Below are 19,049 nucleotides of genomic sequence, written 5' to 3' on the forward strand. Positions count from 1 at the left end.
AGACAGGAGTTTTGGAATGAGAAAGTACAGATCTGAAGTATAAATATATACTACACACTAAAGTACTTTGAGACCCTGGGGAAAGACAGTTAAGTTCTGCGAGACTGAGCTTGTTACTCTGTAAAATGAGGATAATACACTTCACAACATCCTCATAATACTATCTTTGTATACGATTATTTTGAGAAGCAACTAAAATAATATATTTAAAGCTCTTCACTAAATAAATTGTAGTCCCATTATCATTATTTGTTGTTGGCTAAAAAAACCCAAAAAACCCAGGGATAAAAACAATTTAAAAACCCAATGGGAATATTCTGCAATAACCTTTTTAAACTCAGGAAAGAAATGAAGTGACTATCACTACCTTCAAGAAAAGGTGAAAACCTCTGATGAGAGTTTTGCTCTTCTGCCTTGTTAATAATGTTCTCCAGATGACCGAGAGGTCTTGAAGCTCCCACACGTGGCCTTCCATTGAGCCCTGAATGTGTCCTGTTGCTTCAGCTGCAACACTCTCCTCCACAGACGTGATGATCCAAACACAGAGACAAGGAATAGTACTGGCATCCTGCCATTGGATAAAAACTTTTCAAAGTAAAGTAACAATTGTGTCTGGATTACCTGACAGAGGGAGCTGGGAGTTTCCACCAATGCTACAACCATGGACTGATACGTCCTTTTGAGAACAAGTCACCTCACCAACAATCATTTGGTTAAAATAGCTTGTAAAGCCTTCAAACATGAAATAAATGCTAATAAACAACAAGGGATTATTATAAACTATTCTGCAGAGTGTAACATGTCAAAAGACTGAGAGACTGAGCAGCTATGCATAGAAGTGTGGAAATACTAAGTAAAAGAAAACAAGAATGCCTTTCACAGAAAGGTTGCTCAAGGGACTATCTAGAGCATCCCACTGCCCTGCTCAAAGGCAGGGACCTTACTCTGACTGCCAACCAGGAAGCAAGGCTCTGATAACTTGTACCTTGAACATCAAGGTACAAGAAAGTATAGTATTAGATGGCTTGCAGCCTAAGAAGAAAAAACACAAAAGCAACAGTGGCCTTGAAAACACATGCTGGAGCCTCACTCTCATCATCACCCGACTTCCTCTCTGATTATCAGCCTACTGGGTCCCTTTCCAGTGTTCCTCTTGCTCTCTGGGTCCTTAATTTAGGTTTCTCACTATCCTCACCTGGAGACAGGAGGCCAGGACACTAAGGATAGGGGCCTGTTGTTTCACTGCTTCTGCTAGGAGCCAGCACCCAGAGTTTGGCTTCTCTGAGCACTGGAGCAGAACTTCAAAGAGATCAGTCTTCTCTTCTTTGTTTCCCTGGAATTCCTGGGGAGACCTGTTGCAGACTTGATCACTGTCCGTTCTGGAGATGGACAATGAGGGCAAATTCTCAAAAGCAAGTCTTAAGTGGTCTTGAAGGACAGGACTGAAGTACTGAAGAAGAGATTTCACCTAGAAAACAGATGATTAAAAAAGACAACTGTCAATTTTATCTGCAGCTGAAAATGTTAGAGAAAAGCAGAGGCAAAACTGTTCTTTCTCACCCTGAACTGTGTGGAGGAAGGCCCTGCAATTTTACAGTTATTTACTGCTTTGGAGTGAATTTCCAGATTCAGTCTGGAGTCACAAAAACTCCTCCTTCAGCTCTTTACTACTAATGATTAGTTCTTTATCTGAAGCCAATCCACCAAAATCTTAGTAAAAACAGTAGTATCATATAAAACAAAAGCCTAGGTACATACAACAGAAAGAACACTATTTTTCTTCCCAGAAAACTTCCAATTTCCTCTTCTTGAATAGTTAGGAACAAATGGTGGCTTACCTCCTCTGGGTGATAGTTATGGAGTTGGCTATGAATAATGAACTGTAACCAATCATTTGCTTTGGCACATTCTCGGAGATAAGACGTGCTCAGTTTCACATTGTGGAGCCTGCAGAACTGTACCGCTAATGCCCACTGGCTGCTAGATTCACTAGATAACCTGTAATTGGGCAATGGAGGGAAAAAAACTTGTTAAAATACAGCTTTAAACTGGAAAATTAGTAAAAATTAAATAAATTTAATTACACCACATGTTCTTAAAAGTCTTTCAACAAATACCAATGTTTATTAGGCTGTTCTGAGGGGGTGAGGGGAAGAGGACTCTTGCACCCATAACATAAAAGGTTTCTTAGCATACTAGCAGAAGTCATTCCTTTTATCAACCACGTATCTATCAATAGATAGGTTATAGTAGCTATATACCACCTTTAGGAGAATTGAGTAAATAGTCACTCAAGAAATTTCCTGGATGCTTAATTGTTTTTGCATGATTTACTTTGAGTATCAGAGGCCATACAGGTGCGTGGGCTTCCTCACTAAGCGGGGGAGTACCTGTTCCTGCTGACAGCAGAAAACCGTTGAAAACAGTCACTGATAGCAGGTATAGGAGAATAGTGCACTTCCAGGGTCTGGGGTTACTCCAGGGTCACCCCAGGTGTCAGAGCACAGAAGAAAGATGGCATAAATGTGTAGAGGAGTTTTTGTGGATAGACGGTCACCTCAACTTTCATTATCAACTAACATACATTAGCAAGAAATAACTGTGATGTCCTTACATCACTTAGAGTGAAATTTTTGTGAGATCCATCCCACATTTTCTTAAATGACTTCAATATGTGACACTTATGAGATTTCTCTGACCAGCAGAACAGTGGAGGAGACAGAGCACTTCTCCATTTCTTAGAAACTCTATCTCTAAAGAGTAAATAATTCTCTTCACCCTGCTTTTACTGATGGCAAGAAGCAGTTAAAACTCATTGTCCATTTACCGAGTATCTGTTATATGCTGGCTGAGTAAGAAGGCCTGAAGGGATTGATGAAAACATGTGAGGCATTGGAAGAAAGACTAGGCAAACACAGATTGGAAGTTAAAGTTTACCGGCAAAGAGAATGAGGTTGCAATTCAACAAACCTATTTATTTCCTGCTGCTGAATGCTGCTCCATATACCTTCTTCTAAAAGAACAAGCAATTCCTCTACGGTTGCCTTTTCACCCATAGCCAGTTTAGATAGTTTTTCAGCTGTAAGAAATATAAACAATAAAATGTGGTGAAGAGAAAGGGTCAGGAACTGGGCATATCTGTTTGAAGAGTATAGACTAGGGCCATTTCAGAACTTAATTAAAGGGACCAAGAAAGTGAGATAAAGTGCAAACATCCTGCAGGAAAAGGATGAAACAGGAAGGTAACTGTTTCTTCCCAACCACTCCCAATCCAGTGCCTTAGACATATTCATCCCTCTAAACAAAACAAACCCCAGAGAGAAAAGGTGCTGTACCTAAAGACTCTTTGATACAGCTGTACCGAGCATCTTCATTTCTACACTTGTAGCTCAAAACTATATTGGCCACTTTCATATCAACTCTGAGCTTGAGGCTGTCGAGGCCAAGCAGTTCTAAGAAACATACACACGCAGCTCCTACTGAAGGTATGTAGAAGGAGGAGAGTCCTAAAACATAGGCTTCATTGCCTACTTGCTGGATCCTAAAAAAGAAAGGAATCAAAATCATATCAGTATATAAAAACTGTTTCTCACCAGGAAGAGCAGACAGAATTACACAGTGATACATGAAGTGTCAGATATCTGCGGAGTGTTGCCCTCTGTACACACCCATTTAGGTTCTTGGTACTTTTTAGTTGTCTCCATAGCTCCCCATTCCCTTATATTTCACCTTCTCCTAAAACACCTGTTCATAAGCCAAATTATTCTTGCTTCCAACTTTCTCCAGGGAACACAGAGCAGAACTTCAGAAAGACTATCAACTTGTGATCTTATCAATTATGAATATATATATGTACTACCGAGAAAATTAATGCCAATTAAAGTTTGACATCATATTAGGTCTTTAAAATTTTTTTTAAACATTTGTTTATTTTGAGAGAACACACTCATGGGAGGAGGAGAGAGGGAGAGACAGAATTCCAAGCAGGCTCCATGCTGTCAGTGCAGAGCCTGACACGGGGCTCCATCTTCCAAATTGTGAGTTTATGACCTGTGCCAAAATCAACAGTCAGACGCTTAACCGACTGAGTGACCGAGGTGCCCCCATTTATATAGTTTTACATGCAGACGAATTTCAAGGACAGATGCACACGAAATTAACCACGTTAATTTACCATGTAGGATGAATATAGGAGACTCAGGGACTTTTTATCTTTCATTTTTCAGCTTCTTAATTACTTGAATATTACTGGAAACATTTTTATCATAAAAATGCATTATTTTGTTAGCTATAAATCAATAAAGTAAATCTATATTTAACTGATTATATAAAATACTCCTCCAATTCTGTGCTTTATAAAAGTGAATTATAAAACTGAAGGTCATAAATACAAAACTCACATCTTATTATACAATCCCCTCTTTAGATTAACTGCTAATATTAGGCAAGCTCCTGGGTCATCTGTTTTAAACAGAATTTTAAAAGACATAAAAAGCATCTTTTAATATTATCTTTATTATCTTTTTTCCTATTAACAAAGACACATTAAATTCCCCACACTTGGGATATACAGAAAAGCACAAAGAGGGAAAAAAACATCAAACTACTAGCCAGATATGATTACTTAACTGTGACATATTTTCAGAATTTTTTTCAAATGCATGTGTAAAATACTCATTTTATTAAGAGTACAAATTGTGTCTTAAATACTCACAGCTGCTTGGGAGTCTTGCTCTTGGTTAATTCCTGGACCAGAAAAGTACCAAATGCAAAAGAAGGCCGTCCTTGTTGTAAATAATAAGCAAAATTCAGACGTTCCACTATAGCATATTTATTAACCAGGTCAGGGCTAGAAAAATGTGGGAGATGACTCACTGCATCTGCGGGGAAAGTAAAGCAATATGAACCCTCTCTACTTCACCATGATCAATTTCAAATTTGCACGTGAGAAACTTAACTCTGCAATGGTAAAAGAAACCCAGTTGCTACAGTCATTTTGTACCACTGTGTATTACTGTGAACCACCAAAATGTAATAGTTTAGTGTGAAAAAGCCCTTCATTTTACACAAAAATATGTACCTGAGAAGCTGCATAAAAACTTATAACTTATGCTTTTTCCTCACTAAACTTATTTTAGATGCCTTAATTCTATATTTGATGATCATTTAAGTTCACAGTGGCAATAACCTTTTAGCCTGTAAAATCTCTGCTAATGATCTGCAAAATGAGCTTTTTAGTAAAAGGCGAAAGATTTATTCGATCTGAAGAGAAACCAGAGTATGCAAAATGAGCTTTTTAACTCATTCATGCAGCTCATTACACAATCAAATCCTTTCATAACATATTGATAGGAGTCCTCTATTCACCAAGACCAACTCATTATACCTTCCTCCTGTAAATGGTTTTAAGAACATCCTTTTCTTCATATTAATACCTTCCTACAATTTCCTTTTGTTATCATTAGCTATACTTAGTGATGATGCTTTCATAGAGAACTCTACTATCTATATGATGATACCACCTTTCTAAAACCAGCAGAATAGCTCAGTTTAAAGTTTCTCTGTGCCCATGAAAATAGCAGAAAAAACATTTTTTCCTCTCTAGAGAAATCTGAAGTCAGGAGATACTTGCATGTGAGAAGTTAGTATGAAATAACCACTCCTGTCAAACCCTAATCTTTAACTGACTCTTAGGCCACTATGTACAAAGAAATGAAATAATATTTTTGGTTTTTTTTTTAAATGTACATTTTTAATGTTTATTGAGAGAGAGAGAGAGAGAGACAGAGAGAGAGAGAGAGACAGAGAGAGAGAAAGTGCAAGCAGGGAAGGGGCACAGAGCAAGGGAGACAGAAAATTCCAAGCAGACTCCATGCTATCAGCTCAGAGCCAGATGCCAGGCTCGAACTCATGAACTGTGAGATCATGACCTGAGATGAAATCAAGAGTCCCAGATGCTCAGCTGACTGGGATACTCAGGTCCCCTGAAATAACATTTTTAACTCTTATGGAACAAGTTCTTGAAAATTGCATCTGCTCTTATTTTCAAAGTTCAAAGCCTCTTTATGAAAAAAAAATCCTCCAGTACAATTCAAGGACTTTTTATACTGTGACTTGGTTCTTAAAAAACAAAACAAAAAACCAAAAACAAAACAAAAAGACTAGGAAGAGAGATGTCTGCTATCTTCCAAAGCTATTACTTAAAAGTACCACCCCTGAGATTAAAAAATCATGTGCCTTATCTATATTCTTTGTAAGACCACAGTGACTTTGGTGACTTTTAAGTACACAGGAAACTGTTCGTTCACTTATTAAATATTTGCTGAATAAATGTGAAGTATACAGCACTGCCTGGCACCAAATGAGCTAACTTGAGTTTTTAATTCAAGGAAGACCCTGATTTTTTAGCGGCTGGGGGCTAGTATGGAGAGGGTATACAAAAAAAAAAAAAAAAAAAAAAAAATTCTACCCAAAAGGAAATTTTTCTCTGGCCTGACAAAGAAGCCAGGTCACCTCACAATCACCCTACAGAATAGCACTAGTGATGTAATACAATTACTTTTAACTCACAAAATGTTTTCAGTTAAGTCTCCTAGAAAATGTTTTCCATCAGAGGGGTGCCTGGGTGGCTCAGTTGGTTGAGCGTCTGACTTCAGCTCAGGTCATGATCTCATGGTTCGTGGGTTCGAGCCCCAAGGCTCTGTGCTGACAGCTAGCTCAGAGCCTGGAGCCTGTTTCAGATTCTGTACCTCCCTCTCTCTTTGACCCTCCCCTGCTCACGCACTCTTGCTCGCTCTCTCTCAAATAAATCAAACATTAAAGAAAATTTTAAAAAAATGTTTTCCATCAGAATGCATATTTTTAAAATGGAAAGCAGTGAGGGGCTCCTGAGTGGCTCAGTCTGTTAAGCTACCAACTCTTGATTTCACCTCAACTCATGATCTCATGACTCAGCATGAGATTGAGCTCTGTACTGGGCTCCACACTAGGGATGGTGCCTACTTAAAATTCTCTCTCTCCCTTTCCATTGTCCCTTCCTCACTCACCCCCTCACTCATGAACACATTCTCTCTCTCTCTGAAAAACAAACAAACAGAAAACAAACAAACTGGACTGGCTTTACATAAATTAACTTCTACTGTCAACACTGCTAAAATAATTAACTTCTAAAGCCTAAGTACCTGTAATGACTTACCTCCTATAGCCAATGTGTTGGCAGACTGCCAGCCAAACAATCTGCTAGGATCAAAGGGCAATAATGACTGAAAAAGGGGAGAAGTCACAATTAAAAGTTAGTTGACTCTAAAATAAGTAAACAAAATTATATGGAAAGAATTCACAGGTAGTCGGCTTTGCTTCTTCAACCTTATCTTTCTGGACATAAATTCTTTGAACTTACCAAAAAAAAAAAAAAAATGCTTGAGACACTTTCCTATGTTAATAAAAACAGAACTGGCTGTGTTCCTTTTAAAGACTTCCCGCACTTCATACTACGTCTGCAAAGTGTATTGTCTTTTGGTTGAAACAGCATTAATTATAATGTAAATCGTTTTTGAAATGCTTTTGGATTCCAAAAGCAAGAAAACTAAGAGGCTAGAAAAGTTATCATATAAACAAGACAAGGTAAGCTAAGGCAGGTCTGGAAAGGAAAGAGGAAAAGTAGATCAAAGGTTAGAGGAATGTGGTGAAGGAACCACCCCACCACCAACAAAGAAACAAGAGTGCAGTAAGGTTAAGCCAGTCAGAAAAGGTTTGAAAGCCAGGAGCCATAGCTGTTTGAAATTTGTCTAAGCCAAAGATTTAGCAAAGATGATCAATAGATGGTAGAAAAGATAAAGGAGAAAAATAAAACCTGTAGGTCAAGATGTGAGTGGCTAAGGAAAAAGCAGTTTTGATTTAAAATGAAGGAAGATTTTGTGGTCTATTAAGGAAGGGCTACTTTTCATAAAGTAGTAGGACTAAAAAATTGCATCAGTCAACTTGAGAACAGAACAAAGACCAACCTGAAACCACTTACGTTTTAGGCTGATTGAATCCACTTTAAGTAGTGAAACTGTTTTGGTATAATCCACTTATAAATAGCTTAAACTAGTGCTACTGGTTTGTAATGAGATAAGAAGCTTGCAATAACTTTAAATCTAGCTAGATGCTTCCTGCTTCAAGAGTGTCTTGCTACATAGACCAAATAAGTAACAGCAAAACAAACAAAAAAACACAACAAAAAAGCCTGCTGAACTGAACAGTGTACTTAGTAACATAGATTTAATTAATAGTGCAAGATCCTAATCTCATCACATCCCAGCAACAAACAGTACATGGACTGGCACCCACCTGGGGACATTTCTGAGCGGGACTACTCTATAAATTAAGGATTGTTTAGTGGAGACATTTTGTACCTTTTTTATAGAGTTTATGTTTAATTAAAGACACTATGGGAATATGTGCACCCAGAGAAAGAAAGCAAAAGCCCTTTGAAATGAGAAATGAACAAAAGAATCTGTCACGGAGGATCCCTGAGTAGGTTTCAGGGTATACAAATTCCTCAAAAATATAGGCAAACTTACACATGTATGTGCAATTTTTCTGGGTAGAAGACTCATAGCTCTCTCACATTTGTAAGAGATTTTGTTCTGAAAATAGTTAAGAAGCACTGATTTAAATAAACAAATAGCCGTATTCATTAAGAAGAGAGAGATACAAGTTATCAGTAATAGAATGAAGTGGCTTTTGGTGAAAGCGGCAGACAAGTATATGCTGGCCAACCATCTGCTCTCAGATCCATTTCTACCTTTCACCTGTTCTGCCCTATTCTTCAGAGAACTGCATTGCCCAAGCTTATTTGCCCTTTGACTACCAGTAGGTTTAGCCCAGAGAACAACACGGGATAATAACGCTGGGAAGAGGGGAGACACCAGGATACTTTTCTCCTTCTTTGTCTTCTTGGATATCTCCTCCAAGGTTCCAGTTCTACCCCATTTCCAGCTCTCATTAGGCAGCTTGGTTGTGAGTTTAGCTCCCAGAGATGGCTCCAGCTTCTGGGTTCTGGCAACACCACTTTCTTGCACTGTTCTTGCAGCCTTTGAGGTGTTGACAGCTTCTTTTTCGTCAGTTTTTGGGTTGTCTCACCAGGGCATGTTGAGATTCTCCTTTCTGCTATTACTGTGTAATTTCCTATTTGAAAGATCTCCATTTGAAAGACCTAGGGTAGGGGCTCCTGGGTGGTTTAGTTGGTTAAGCATCTGATTTCAGCTCATGATCTTGTGGTTGGTGAGACTGAGCCCTGCATCGGGCTCTGTGCTGCCAGCTCAGAGCCTGGAGCCTCCTTCAGATTGTGTCTCCCTCTCTCTCTGACCCTCCCCTGCTCATGCTGTCTCTCTCTCTCAAAAATAAATAATAAACATTGAAAGACCCAGAGTAGATTTTTTTTTTCCTGGCTGAACCTTGACTGATAGCCCTAAATGTCAGCCACCTAAATACTTTACCTGCATAAGGTGGTAAAGTGTAATATCAGGTGGCAGGACGCTAGAGGCAGTGTACTGTGGGAAGAGAGCAGTTTTTAGCTTGGGATAAGGAGTTAACGCCATCTTCAGTAACTGGGGATCTACCTTCTTCAGACAGGTCTCATTTTCATCGTTCTGAACAACCTAAATAAAAAGATCACATAGTACAGAGTAAGGGTTTTCTCTTCCCCAAATTTAAGTCTTTTTTTCACAAGAGTAAAACTAGGTTAGCTTGAAAAAATACATGAAAGTTAAAAAAAAAACAAAAAACAACAATGGTCAAGGAGTCAGAAGCCAACAGTTTTCATTCTGGTTCTAGGAAAAACTAGCTGGTGACCTTTGGGCAGATATTCAGCATCAGGTCTCAGTTTCCTCATCTATAAGATTAGGAAGTTCACCTAGATCAGTGGTTTTCAAACTATATGTGAAAAAGCCGTTTGAAAAAAGGCTCTGCTACCAAAATACTTAGAATATTTTTTATTTTTTTAAAATTTTATTTGTTTAATTTATTTAGGGAGCACATGTGTGAATAGGGGAGAGGGTAGAGGAAGAAGGAGTGGGGGGGGAGAGAGGGGGAGAGAGAGAGAGAGAGAGAGAGACAGAGAGACAGAGAGACAGAGATCTTAAGCAGGTTCCACACTCAGCATGGAGTCTGACATGGGGCTTGATACCATGACCATGGGATCATGACTTGAAATGAAATCAAAAGTCAGACGCTCAACCGGCTGAACCACTCAGGTACCCCTTAAAATATTTAAATAGTAAATATTTTTAAAGGATAAAAGATTACTTGACTTGATGACTCCTACCTAGGTCCTTCTCCCTCAGCACTCAAATTACCCTATGACTATTTTCTGACAGACGATTATGAACAGAGGAATAGATAACCATATGAATTAAAATATATTGCAATAATGTGGAAGAGGTAGTATTATATTAAATAAGCATCAGTAAGAAGGTTTTTCAGGATGAGATGTTGAACAGCCTTCTTAAGTTCTCTCTAACCAGGTATACTATACTTTCAAAGAAGCAGAGATGGGCAAATTTCCACTGGGTCCCTTAAAAGAGTTTATATGGATAGCTAAAAATTATGATTTCCTTTTTGCCTCTTTAAGAGTACAAATAGTAGAGAATAATTCTCAAGCCACACTCTAAAGTAGTTACTCCTAGGAGCAATCAGATACTGACTCTATCCTTAAAACAAACCGGAGTGTAGAAAACAAAGGTAGGAGCACCTGTGTGGCTCAGTTAGTTAAGCGTCCGACTCGTGATCTCAGCTCACATCATGATCTCACAGTTCAGGAGATGGAGCCCCGCGTGGGGCTCTTCACTGATGGCATGGAGCCTGCTTCTGTCTCTCTCTGTCTCTGCCCCTCTCTTGGTTGTGCTCTCCCTCCCCGAAAAAGTACCAGATATATACACACACAACTGATTGTTTCTCTGGAGAACCCTAACACAAGGCTCCTGAAATCCACTTAAAACAAAGAAAAGAAAGGTAAAAAAAAAAAAAATCTCTAGACCACATGTTAGTTCCCTTTCAACTTAATAGGATATAAAATATTCATATAAAACTTCATCCTTTGTTTTATGCTCTTTAATATAATGAAATACTTGTAAGTAGTTATATTTGAATATCACGGGTCTAGAAAATCCATAGATATTTCTGCTAAATTTAAAATCAGTCCTATTTTGCCACAACAGGAAAAAGTGCTATCCATACCTGGCTGACACCCCCAGGGGCATACATTGTGGTAGCAAGGGCCAGGAGAGTATGTCCTTCCAGGAGCATACTGCTTACACTGGCCTGGTTGCTGGGAATCAGTATCTGAGCATTTGCAAGGCTAGCCTGGAAGATCAGTTTGGGATCTGGAAAACAAAAGAGCAGGTTTTTCTCCTTAAGAGAAAGACTTATGCAATTCTGAGGAATAAAATTTTTTACTCCATCCACAGTAAGAAGGACTTTCTAAGTTTAAAAGCAGTAAGAAAACACCATAAAGGGAAAACAATGAGAGATGTGTCCACATAAAAGTAAAAACTTCTATTCAAACAACTGAGACAAACAACTGTTGAAACAACTTAGGTAAACAAAAGAAAACTGAAAGGCAGTAATGAACTGGGGGGAGAGAGGGTATTTTAACAACAAATTAACAACAAATCACAGCCTAAGAATTTATGTCTTCAGCAAAGAGCTCACACAAATCAATGCCTAAAATACTGACTCTCACAGATAGACTGTCATGATGTGTGAGTTTAATAAACATTTGTCGGATGAACGAAATATAATATATAGACCAGACTAAAAAAAAAAGTATAGAGAAAATAACCAGAACAAAATACATTTAGATCAAGAGTTGCCTGTGGATGATTATCTACCTATGCTATCTACCTACAGAGTTTTACCTTCTTGATAGTTGTCTGTAGCTTCCAATTTTTCTTTACAATAAACATATATTATCAACGTCAAAAAAAACCAAAACAAAAAACACCCAACCCACATTATGAAAAAATTCTTTATTTGGGAAAAAACCAGGAATTACATAAAAGTGAAAGATTGGCTGTTGACACTCCTTGCCTGTGTAGTGGCTCTGCCTGACCCCCTCCCCACGTGAGTCTCTGGAATAATACCAGCTAAACCCTCAAGGTGGGGTGGGGTCACAGCGCTTTTCTGATTAATACCGGAGGAAAGCTCTCCTTCAGCAACTCCACTACAGAAGACACAACAATCCCACACATGTTGTGGATTTTTTTTTATTCCATCTGTTATTACTTACTTAAAGATTCAGGGCAGGCACCTGGAAGACAGACCACTTTTTCACAGAAAAAGGGTGTCAATCTACCAGAGAGCAGGAATTCATCCTGTGATAAACTGGTAAGATGAGAGACATCCAAAAAGAACAAGCATGAGGCTGAGGGGGAAGGGGACGCAAGCTCACACACTGGCTTTTCTTAGCTGGCAAGAGGGCAACATTTTTGGTCTTCTGCTTTTTAAATAAAGCTTGAAGTTAGGTTATAGTCAGATGTTTGTCTATAGCCAAATGATTTATTTAGAGAACACAAATTAAATACCATTTATCAGACCAATTACTTAGCCAAAGACTTTTTTTTTTGTGAGAGAGAGCGAGCGAGCCTGAGCAGGAAAAGGGCGAAGAGAGAACAGGGCACAGAATCCAAAGCGGCTCCAGGCCCTGAGCTGTCACACAGAGCCCAGTGAGGAGCTGGAACTCACAAACTGCGAGATCATGACTGGAGCCAAAGTCAGGCGCTCAACTGACTGAGCCACCCAGGCACCCCGACATTTTTGTATTTACTACAGTACACCCATACCTGTTAAATTACTGGAAACTTGTCGACACTGAACTAAAAATTCAAACCAAGGGTGAGCTTCATATAATTCACTTTTTTCCAAAAAGGAACAATTTGAAGGATTAAGTCTGTATACAAAACAAAAGAACAAACTCTGGTTAACATACAAGATAAGATAGTTACAGTCATGTTTGCTCAGATGATAACTAGCATTTAAAAAGGAACTTCAGAATTAAAAGTAAATATAATATGCTCTCATTCTTGTGCTTTACTTATTACTTATGGTCTGGAAATAGAGAAAAATTTAGATGCAGAGATAATTTTATTTATAATGTGTTTACTTCTATGATGAAATTTTACCAACTCTGTAAGATTAACAGATACCTTGTCCTGTCATATCCCAATTTATTTTAAACAACAAAAACTCATCAGCATTTTCAAACTTCAGAGGCTTTTAAAAACTTTTACACAACTACAGAGAAGCTAGGACTAAGGAATTAAGGCTCAGGGTAGATCCTTTGAATGTATGACCTCTAAATCTTCTCCTACCAGCAGCTTTGGGGAAAACATTTCTGAGTCTAAATAAGCCTCAATGATATGAACCATAAAAACACAATCTATTTGAATTCCTAGTCTTTAATACACACACACACACAAAATAAAAATGTTCTCATAAGCACCTAGGTGTGGACTCTGGAATGAAACCTAAGTAGAATTAAATCTAGCTGTGCCATTTCTTACAGCCATGTGCTGTAAGAAAGGCACTTAGCCTCTCTTAACACTTCAGTTTCCTCATCTGTGTAATGGAGATGGGAGTAACCACCTCACAGGACTTTTATGAAAATTAGATAATGCACGTAAAGCACTTAGTCTAGTGCCAAGAGCACTGTAAGCACTCCTATATTAGAGATGAATTATATTCTTGTTATCACTGACCCAACAGCAATTCATAGCAGCCCCATTGATCTTGGGGGAGGTATATACTGATGTATATCTATCTAAGTTTCAATTTAAGAGTGTACCTAACATACCTTGTAGTGGTTATGAATTCAAAATTGTTTAGCATTCATTTGCCTGGTAATGATGGTATCAAGTAATTCCAACTTTCAGAATCTTCCTCTCTTTTAAACTTTTAGGGCATTTCTTTCATTTAATTCTTTCTAGTTATTTTATAGGTTAACAGAGATGTTACAGGATTAACATCACCAAAAAACACATGATAAGCATTTAGCTGAATGCAGCTCTGAACTAAGGTACCAAGTGCTGGAGTGAAGGGGAACTATTTCAAAGAGATCAGTATTCCTCAAGCAAATGTTTAATATTTTCCTAAAAGTCACATTCGGAAGTAGTATGGAAAGAGGAAACTGTTTTGTGCTGCTCAAGGACAAATCAAGTCTCAATACTCACTTGTAATGGTCAAGATAGACATAGAGAAGATACTGCAGACTGTGTTCCAAACAATAGAGAATGAAGTGAGAATGGAAATCCCAACCTTCTTTGGACCTGTAGTTTTGAACAGGGAGAGTATCTTGCATCACACCCCCAATGCGGTTCAGTCTTAGGAGAAAGAGTTCAAAGTTCTCTAGTTCAGAATGAAGAAAAATCCCATTCCTGTTGGGCAGGTTTCAGAGGAGGCAAGTTACAAAGTTGATAGATTCACAGCAGACCAAACCACTTCCATTGTGGAAGACTCAACTACTTAAAAATTAGAATTTACAAATTAAGACTGCCAAGTCACGGGATAGGATCTCCTAAGAAAAAAAACCCCAAAAACCTCAAGGGAACCTGGCATGTATGTGACAACATCCCTCACGACCTTGTAACATGAAACCACTTACTTAGGCCACATGCATGTGCGTTACCATATATGGGAGACAAAGAAGTAAAAAATATATAGAAAATGACGCCACGTGGCATTCGGGGCTCAGTTCTTCTGGGTAGGAACCCAACTGAGCAGTGTCAGGAGGAGTAAGGTGTCACCACTCTCCATGAGAGAATTCTGCTGTAGTCTCACTCTATAAATTTATTCTGACACATATATATTTTGCTAGTTTCTGATGAAGGTTTGTGCACCATGTTAGTATTTAAATGACAGTCTAGAGTTATCTTAAATATTTCAAAAACTAAATCTAAACAATCTCTATTTTTTGGTGGTTTTAACTAGAATTGCACAATCCACAGTGGCAACAGTGGTTAGCTCTTGAAACTAGATTCTTCTAAACACTGGGATTTTTTCAAAATACCCAAACAAAACCATTTAGAAAGTAAAGCAGAATAATTTAAATAGACCAATGACTAAACAAGGAAAGAAATTTGCATTTAAATACTACTTTTTTAAAAATTTATTGTTAATTTTATATGCTATACAGAGGACTATAGAAAATATGTAACGTGGCATTTAAAGAAACACTATGTAACCATCACTCAAATAATAGAATATTATACCTAGGTGTATTCTTTACCCTGTCCATGTCCTTTGCTACCCCCAGAGGTAAACACTCCTGACTTTCTAATAAGTATTTCTTCCTTTTTTAAAAAAATTTTTTTGCAGTTTATTTTTAAAAAAATTTTTTTCCACAGCATTCCTCTATATTTATTTAGAGATGGCATGTCGACATGTAATTTTTTTTTTTTTTTTTACAAATAGTTTATTGTCAAGTTGGTTTCCATATAACCCCAGTGCTCATCCCCACAAGTGCCCTCCTCCATGCCCATCTCCCCCCCCCANGAATATTCTAGAGTTTTCTTCTAGCCTAAAAGTGTTCTCTTAAAAAGTTTGACTGAAATTTACCCTCCATCTTCCATTAAGCTAAAATTCTTTGTCTTGTTCCCAAGGTACCTCCACTTTATTTTATTATTATTATTATTTTTTACAAATAGTTTATTGTCAAGTTGGCTTCCATATAACACTCAGTGCTCATCCCCACAAGTGCCCTCCTCCATGCCCATCTCCCCCCCCCCCACACCCATGAGTCCTCAGTTTGTTCTCAGCATTCAAGAGTCTCTCATGGTTTGCCTCTCTCCCTTTCCCCCACCATTTCTCCCCTTCTTCTCCCCCATGGTCCTCCGTTAAGTTCCTCCTAATCCTCCTATACATGCAAACATATGCTATTTATCCTTTTCTGCCTTTTTGCAGTTTATTTTTGAGAGAGAGAGAGAGAACAAACAAGGGGAAGAGAAAAACGGAGACACAAGACTGTGAAGCAGGCTCCAGGCTCCAAGCTGTCAGCACAGAGCCTGATGTGGGGCTCAAACCCACAAACCGTGAGATGAGTGGAAGTTGGATGCTTAACTGAGTCACCCAGGCAGCCCTGGTTCTGCCTATTTTAAAGTTTATGCATAAATGGTACATTCTGGATATGTTGTTCTTAGTCCTATTTCTTTTACTCAACATTGTGTGATTTACCCACGTTGATATCTATGACTAGTTTGTTTTCATTGTTACACAGTATTCTACTGTTGGCTTATAACTAGATTTCATTTATCTACACTCTATCTTTGCTGGTCATTGCAATTGCTCCTAGATTTTTGGTAAAAGTAGTTTACATTTCCATGACTAAAAATGAGGAAGAGCATCTTTTTGTATATTTATTGGCCATTTGTGTTACCTCTTTTGTGAAATGCCTATGTGTGCTGGTATCTTTCCCCTCAAGATCCAAGCTCTACTCTTCTATCCCTGGAGGCTCACCTGCACAGAAGACTCTAGTGTCCTCAGATTTCCATTTTGTTTTGCCCTATGGGAGACCCCCATTAGAAGGTAAGAGTCAGAAAGAAGAGAGGATGGGGATACCTTGGCTCTTGCTGTGCTGGGTAGCTGCAGGTTGGCTGACACTCGCCACTAAGGGACACAACTCTTGCCACATAGCTCTCTAGGTCTCATTAACCATTCACCTTTACCCCTTTAGGCCACTTAGAAAGCATATTCTACTCCCAAGGTCATGAAGATATTCTTCTATATCTTCTAAAAGCTTTATAGTTTTACTTTTGTCATTTGGGTTTTGAAATCTACTTGGAATTGATTGTATGCATGATACAAGGAAGAAAGTCCAATTAAAAAAAAGTCCAATTTAATTCTCAACCCCCCCCCCGAGCTATCTTGTTATCCCAGCCCCCTTTATCAAAAAAGAAAAAAATGTTCTTTGCCCACTATGCAGTGCCACTTCTGTCATATATAAAGTGAGTGTGCATGCAGAAGTTTGTTTATGCTCATTATTCTGTTCTCTGGTCTATTTGTCTATCCCTGAAACAATACTCTCACTGTCGTAGTTGCTATAACTTTAGAATAAGCTTTTTATATCTAGGAGGGCAAGTTATTTTTCAGGGCTATTCTTGACCCTTTGCATTTTCATATAAATATTTATAATCAGCTTGTTAAAATCTGTAAGAAAACTTTCTGGGATTTTAATTGAGATTGCATTATATCTAAAGATCAACTTGGGAAGAATCAATGAGGCTTGTCTTGCTCCAAATCTAAAGAGGACGTTTGTGGTGTTTCATCATCAAACCTAACATTAGCTAGAAGATTTCTTTAGATACCCCTTTCACATTAAGGAAATTTGTATCCACTCTTAGTTTGCTAATATGTAGCTTTTATGATAAACAGATGCTCAATTTTATCAAATGCTCTTCTGTATCCATCAGGGTGGTAGGATTTTTTCCTTTTAATCTGTTACTGTAGATCTCATTAATTCATTAATGTCATAATTCCTGTTGAATCACACCTATACTAGCTTTTTAAACAAATATCAAGCCAAATATCTGATAACCATGCAAGTATATGCAATTTTACTTTTAGTACACAAGCAAAGGATTTAGTGCAATGGAAAGGACAGTGAATAGAAAGTCAGAGGTAAAAGAACTGAAGTCTGTAGGTAACTGGCTTGGGCAAAGCTCCTAACATCTCTAGATCTCACTCTCCACATCTTCAAGTTGGTTAGGACAATACAGCTATACCTCCCTATTAAGTATAAATATGAGATAAAATAAATAAGATAAAATAAGTTTCAGAAACTTAAAAATTAAACATATTATTGTCTCCTTATATTTATAGCTTAGGAAGATAGATTAGGTTTAGCCTGTGAAATTGGTGATACTCAACCATTTCTGACCCACACAAAGGCAAGTTTACATGGTTCAATCTAACAATTATTTTTAGCATTTAATTGAAAATTTAAAGTCTTCACATCACTTCAAGAATTACTTATCCTCACTAATTTCTTTTTCTTTTTTTCTTTTAAGTTTATATATTAATTTTGAGAGACAGAGAGAGGACAGGGCAGAGAGAGAGTGAATCCCAAGCAGGCTCTGTACCATCAGCACAGAGACTGACGCAGGGCTTGAACTCAGGAAACACAAGATCATGACCTCAGCTGAAATCAAGAGTTTCATGACCTTAGCTGAAATCAAGAGTTGGATGCTTAACTGACTGAGCCATCCAGGTGACCCCTCTCACTGATTTTTTTTTTTAATGTTTTTAAATTAGTTTTTTAATATTTATTTATTTTTGAGAGAGACAGAACACAAACGGGATAGAAGCAGAGAAGGAGGGAGACACAGAACCCAAAGCAGGCTCCAGGCTCTGAGGTGTCCACACAGAGCCTGACGCAGGGCTGGAATTCACCAACTGTGAGATCATGACCTGGGCCAAAACCAGATGCACTCCCTCCTCACTAATTTCTTAATTAAACAGTCCTCTTTAGTTCAAATCAACATGCAGCATGTGGACAGGTGCAGTGTCAGTAGTGAGAAGAGTGGGAGACATTACGTGGCACTAAAGTGTCCTCAGCTCTTGCCACTTGGTCTTTGTAGCTCCAACAACAGCTGACTATGTCACATGCAATGTGCAATACAAAGCACATACAGTGATTTGGGGAAAACCTTTATCTACAATTTGAGAACGTATTCACTACATTTAACACCTATTTACTACATTTAACACCATTTAACACCATGTTAAATGCATGTGATTTTAAATATTTTTAAAAATTTATTTATTTTGAGAGAGAGAGCAGGAGCAGGGGAGAGACAGAGAAAGGGGGTGGGAAAGAGAATTCCAAGTAGGCTCTGCACTGTCAGCGTGGAGCCTGACATGGGGCTCAATATCTCATGAACCATGAGATAGATCATGACCTGAGCCGAAATCAAGAGTTGGACAGTTAACCAACTGAGGCACCCAGGCACCCCAAAATGCATGTGATTTTAAATCCTCAATACATGGTAACACTGTGTAATTTTAAAATACTATGA

General features: G+C 38.2%; 1 protein-coding gene across 2 annotated transcripts in view; it reads right to left on the bottom strand.

Annotated features, from left to right (window-relative positions):
* The window catches only part of SPG11 (SPG11 vesicle trafficking associated, spatacsin), an 82,088-nt gene that overhangs the window by 27,699 nt on the left and 35,340 nt on the right, over positions 1-19,049 (bottom strand). For both annotated transcript variants that reach the window (XM_039250081.1, XM_039250082.1), the window contains 11 exons: positions 14,211-14,414; positions 12,825-12,931; positions 11,221-11,366; positions 9,483-9,644; positions 7,196-7,262; positions 4,715-4,880; positions 3,336-3,541; positions 2,971-3,079; positions 1,839-1,998; positions 1,196-1,468; positions 368-568 (listed from right to left, as the gene is read on the bottom strand). In XM_039250081.1, the coding sequence (XP_039106012.1) occupies positions 368-568; positions 1,196-1,468; positions 1,839-1,998; positions 2,971-3,079; positions 3,336-3,541; positions 4,715-4,880; positions 7,196-7,262; positions 9,483-9,644; positions 11,221-11,366; positions 12,825-12,931; positions 14,211-14,414 (1,801 nt within the window). The remainder of the gene's footprint in view (positions 1-367; positions 569-1,195; positions 1,469-1,838; positions 1,999-2,970; positions 3,080-3,335; positions 3,542-4,714; positions 4,881-7,195; positions 7,263-9,482; positions 9,645-11,220; positions 11,367-12,824; positions 12,932-14,210; positions 14,415-19,049) is intronic.

Source organism: Hyaena hyaena, unplaced genomic scaffold, assembly GCF_003009895.1.
Source record: "Hyaena hyaena isolate Hyena2069 unplaced genomic scaffold, ASM300989v1 scaffold_361, whole genome shotgun sequence".
NCBI lineage: Eukaryota > Metazoa > Chordata > Mammalia > Carnivora > Hyaenidae > Hyaena > Hyaena hyaena.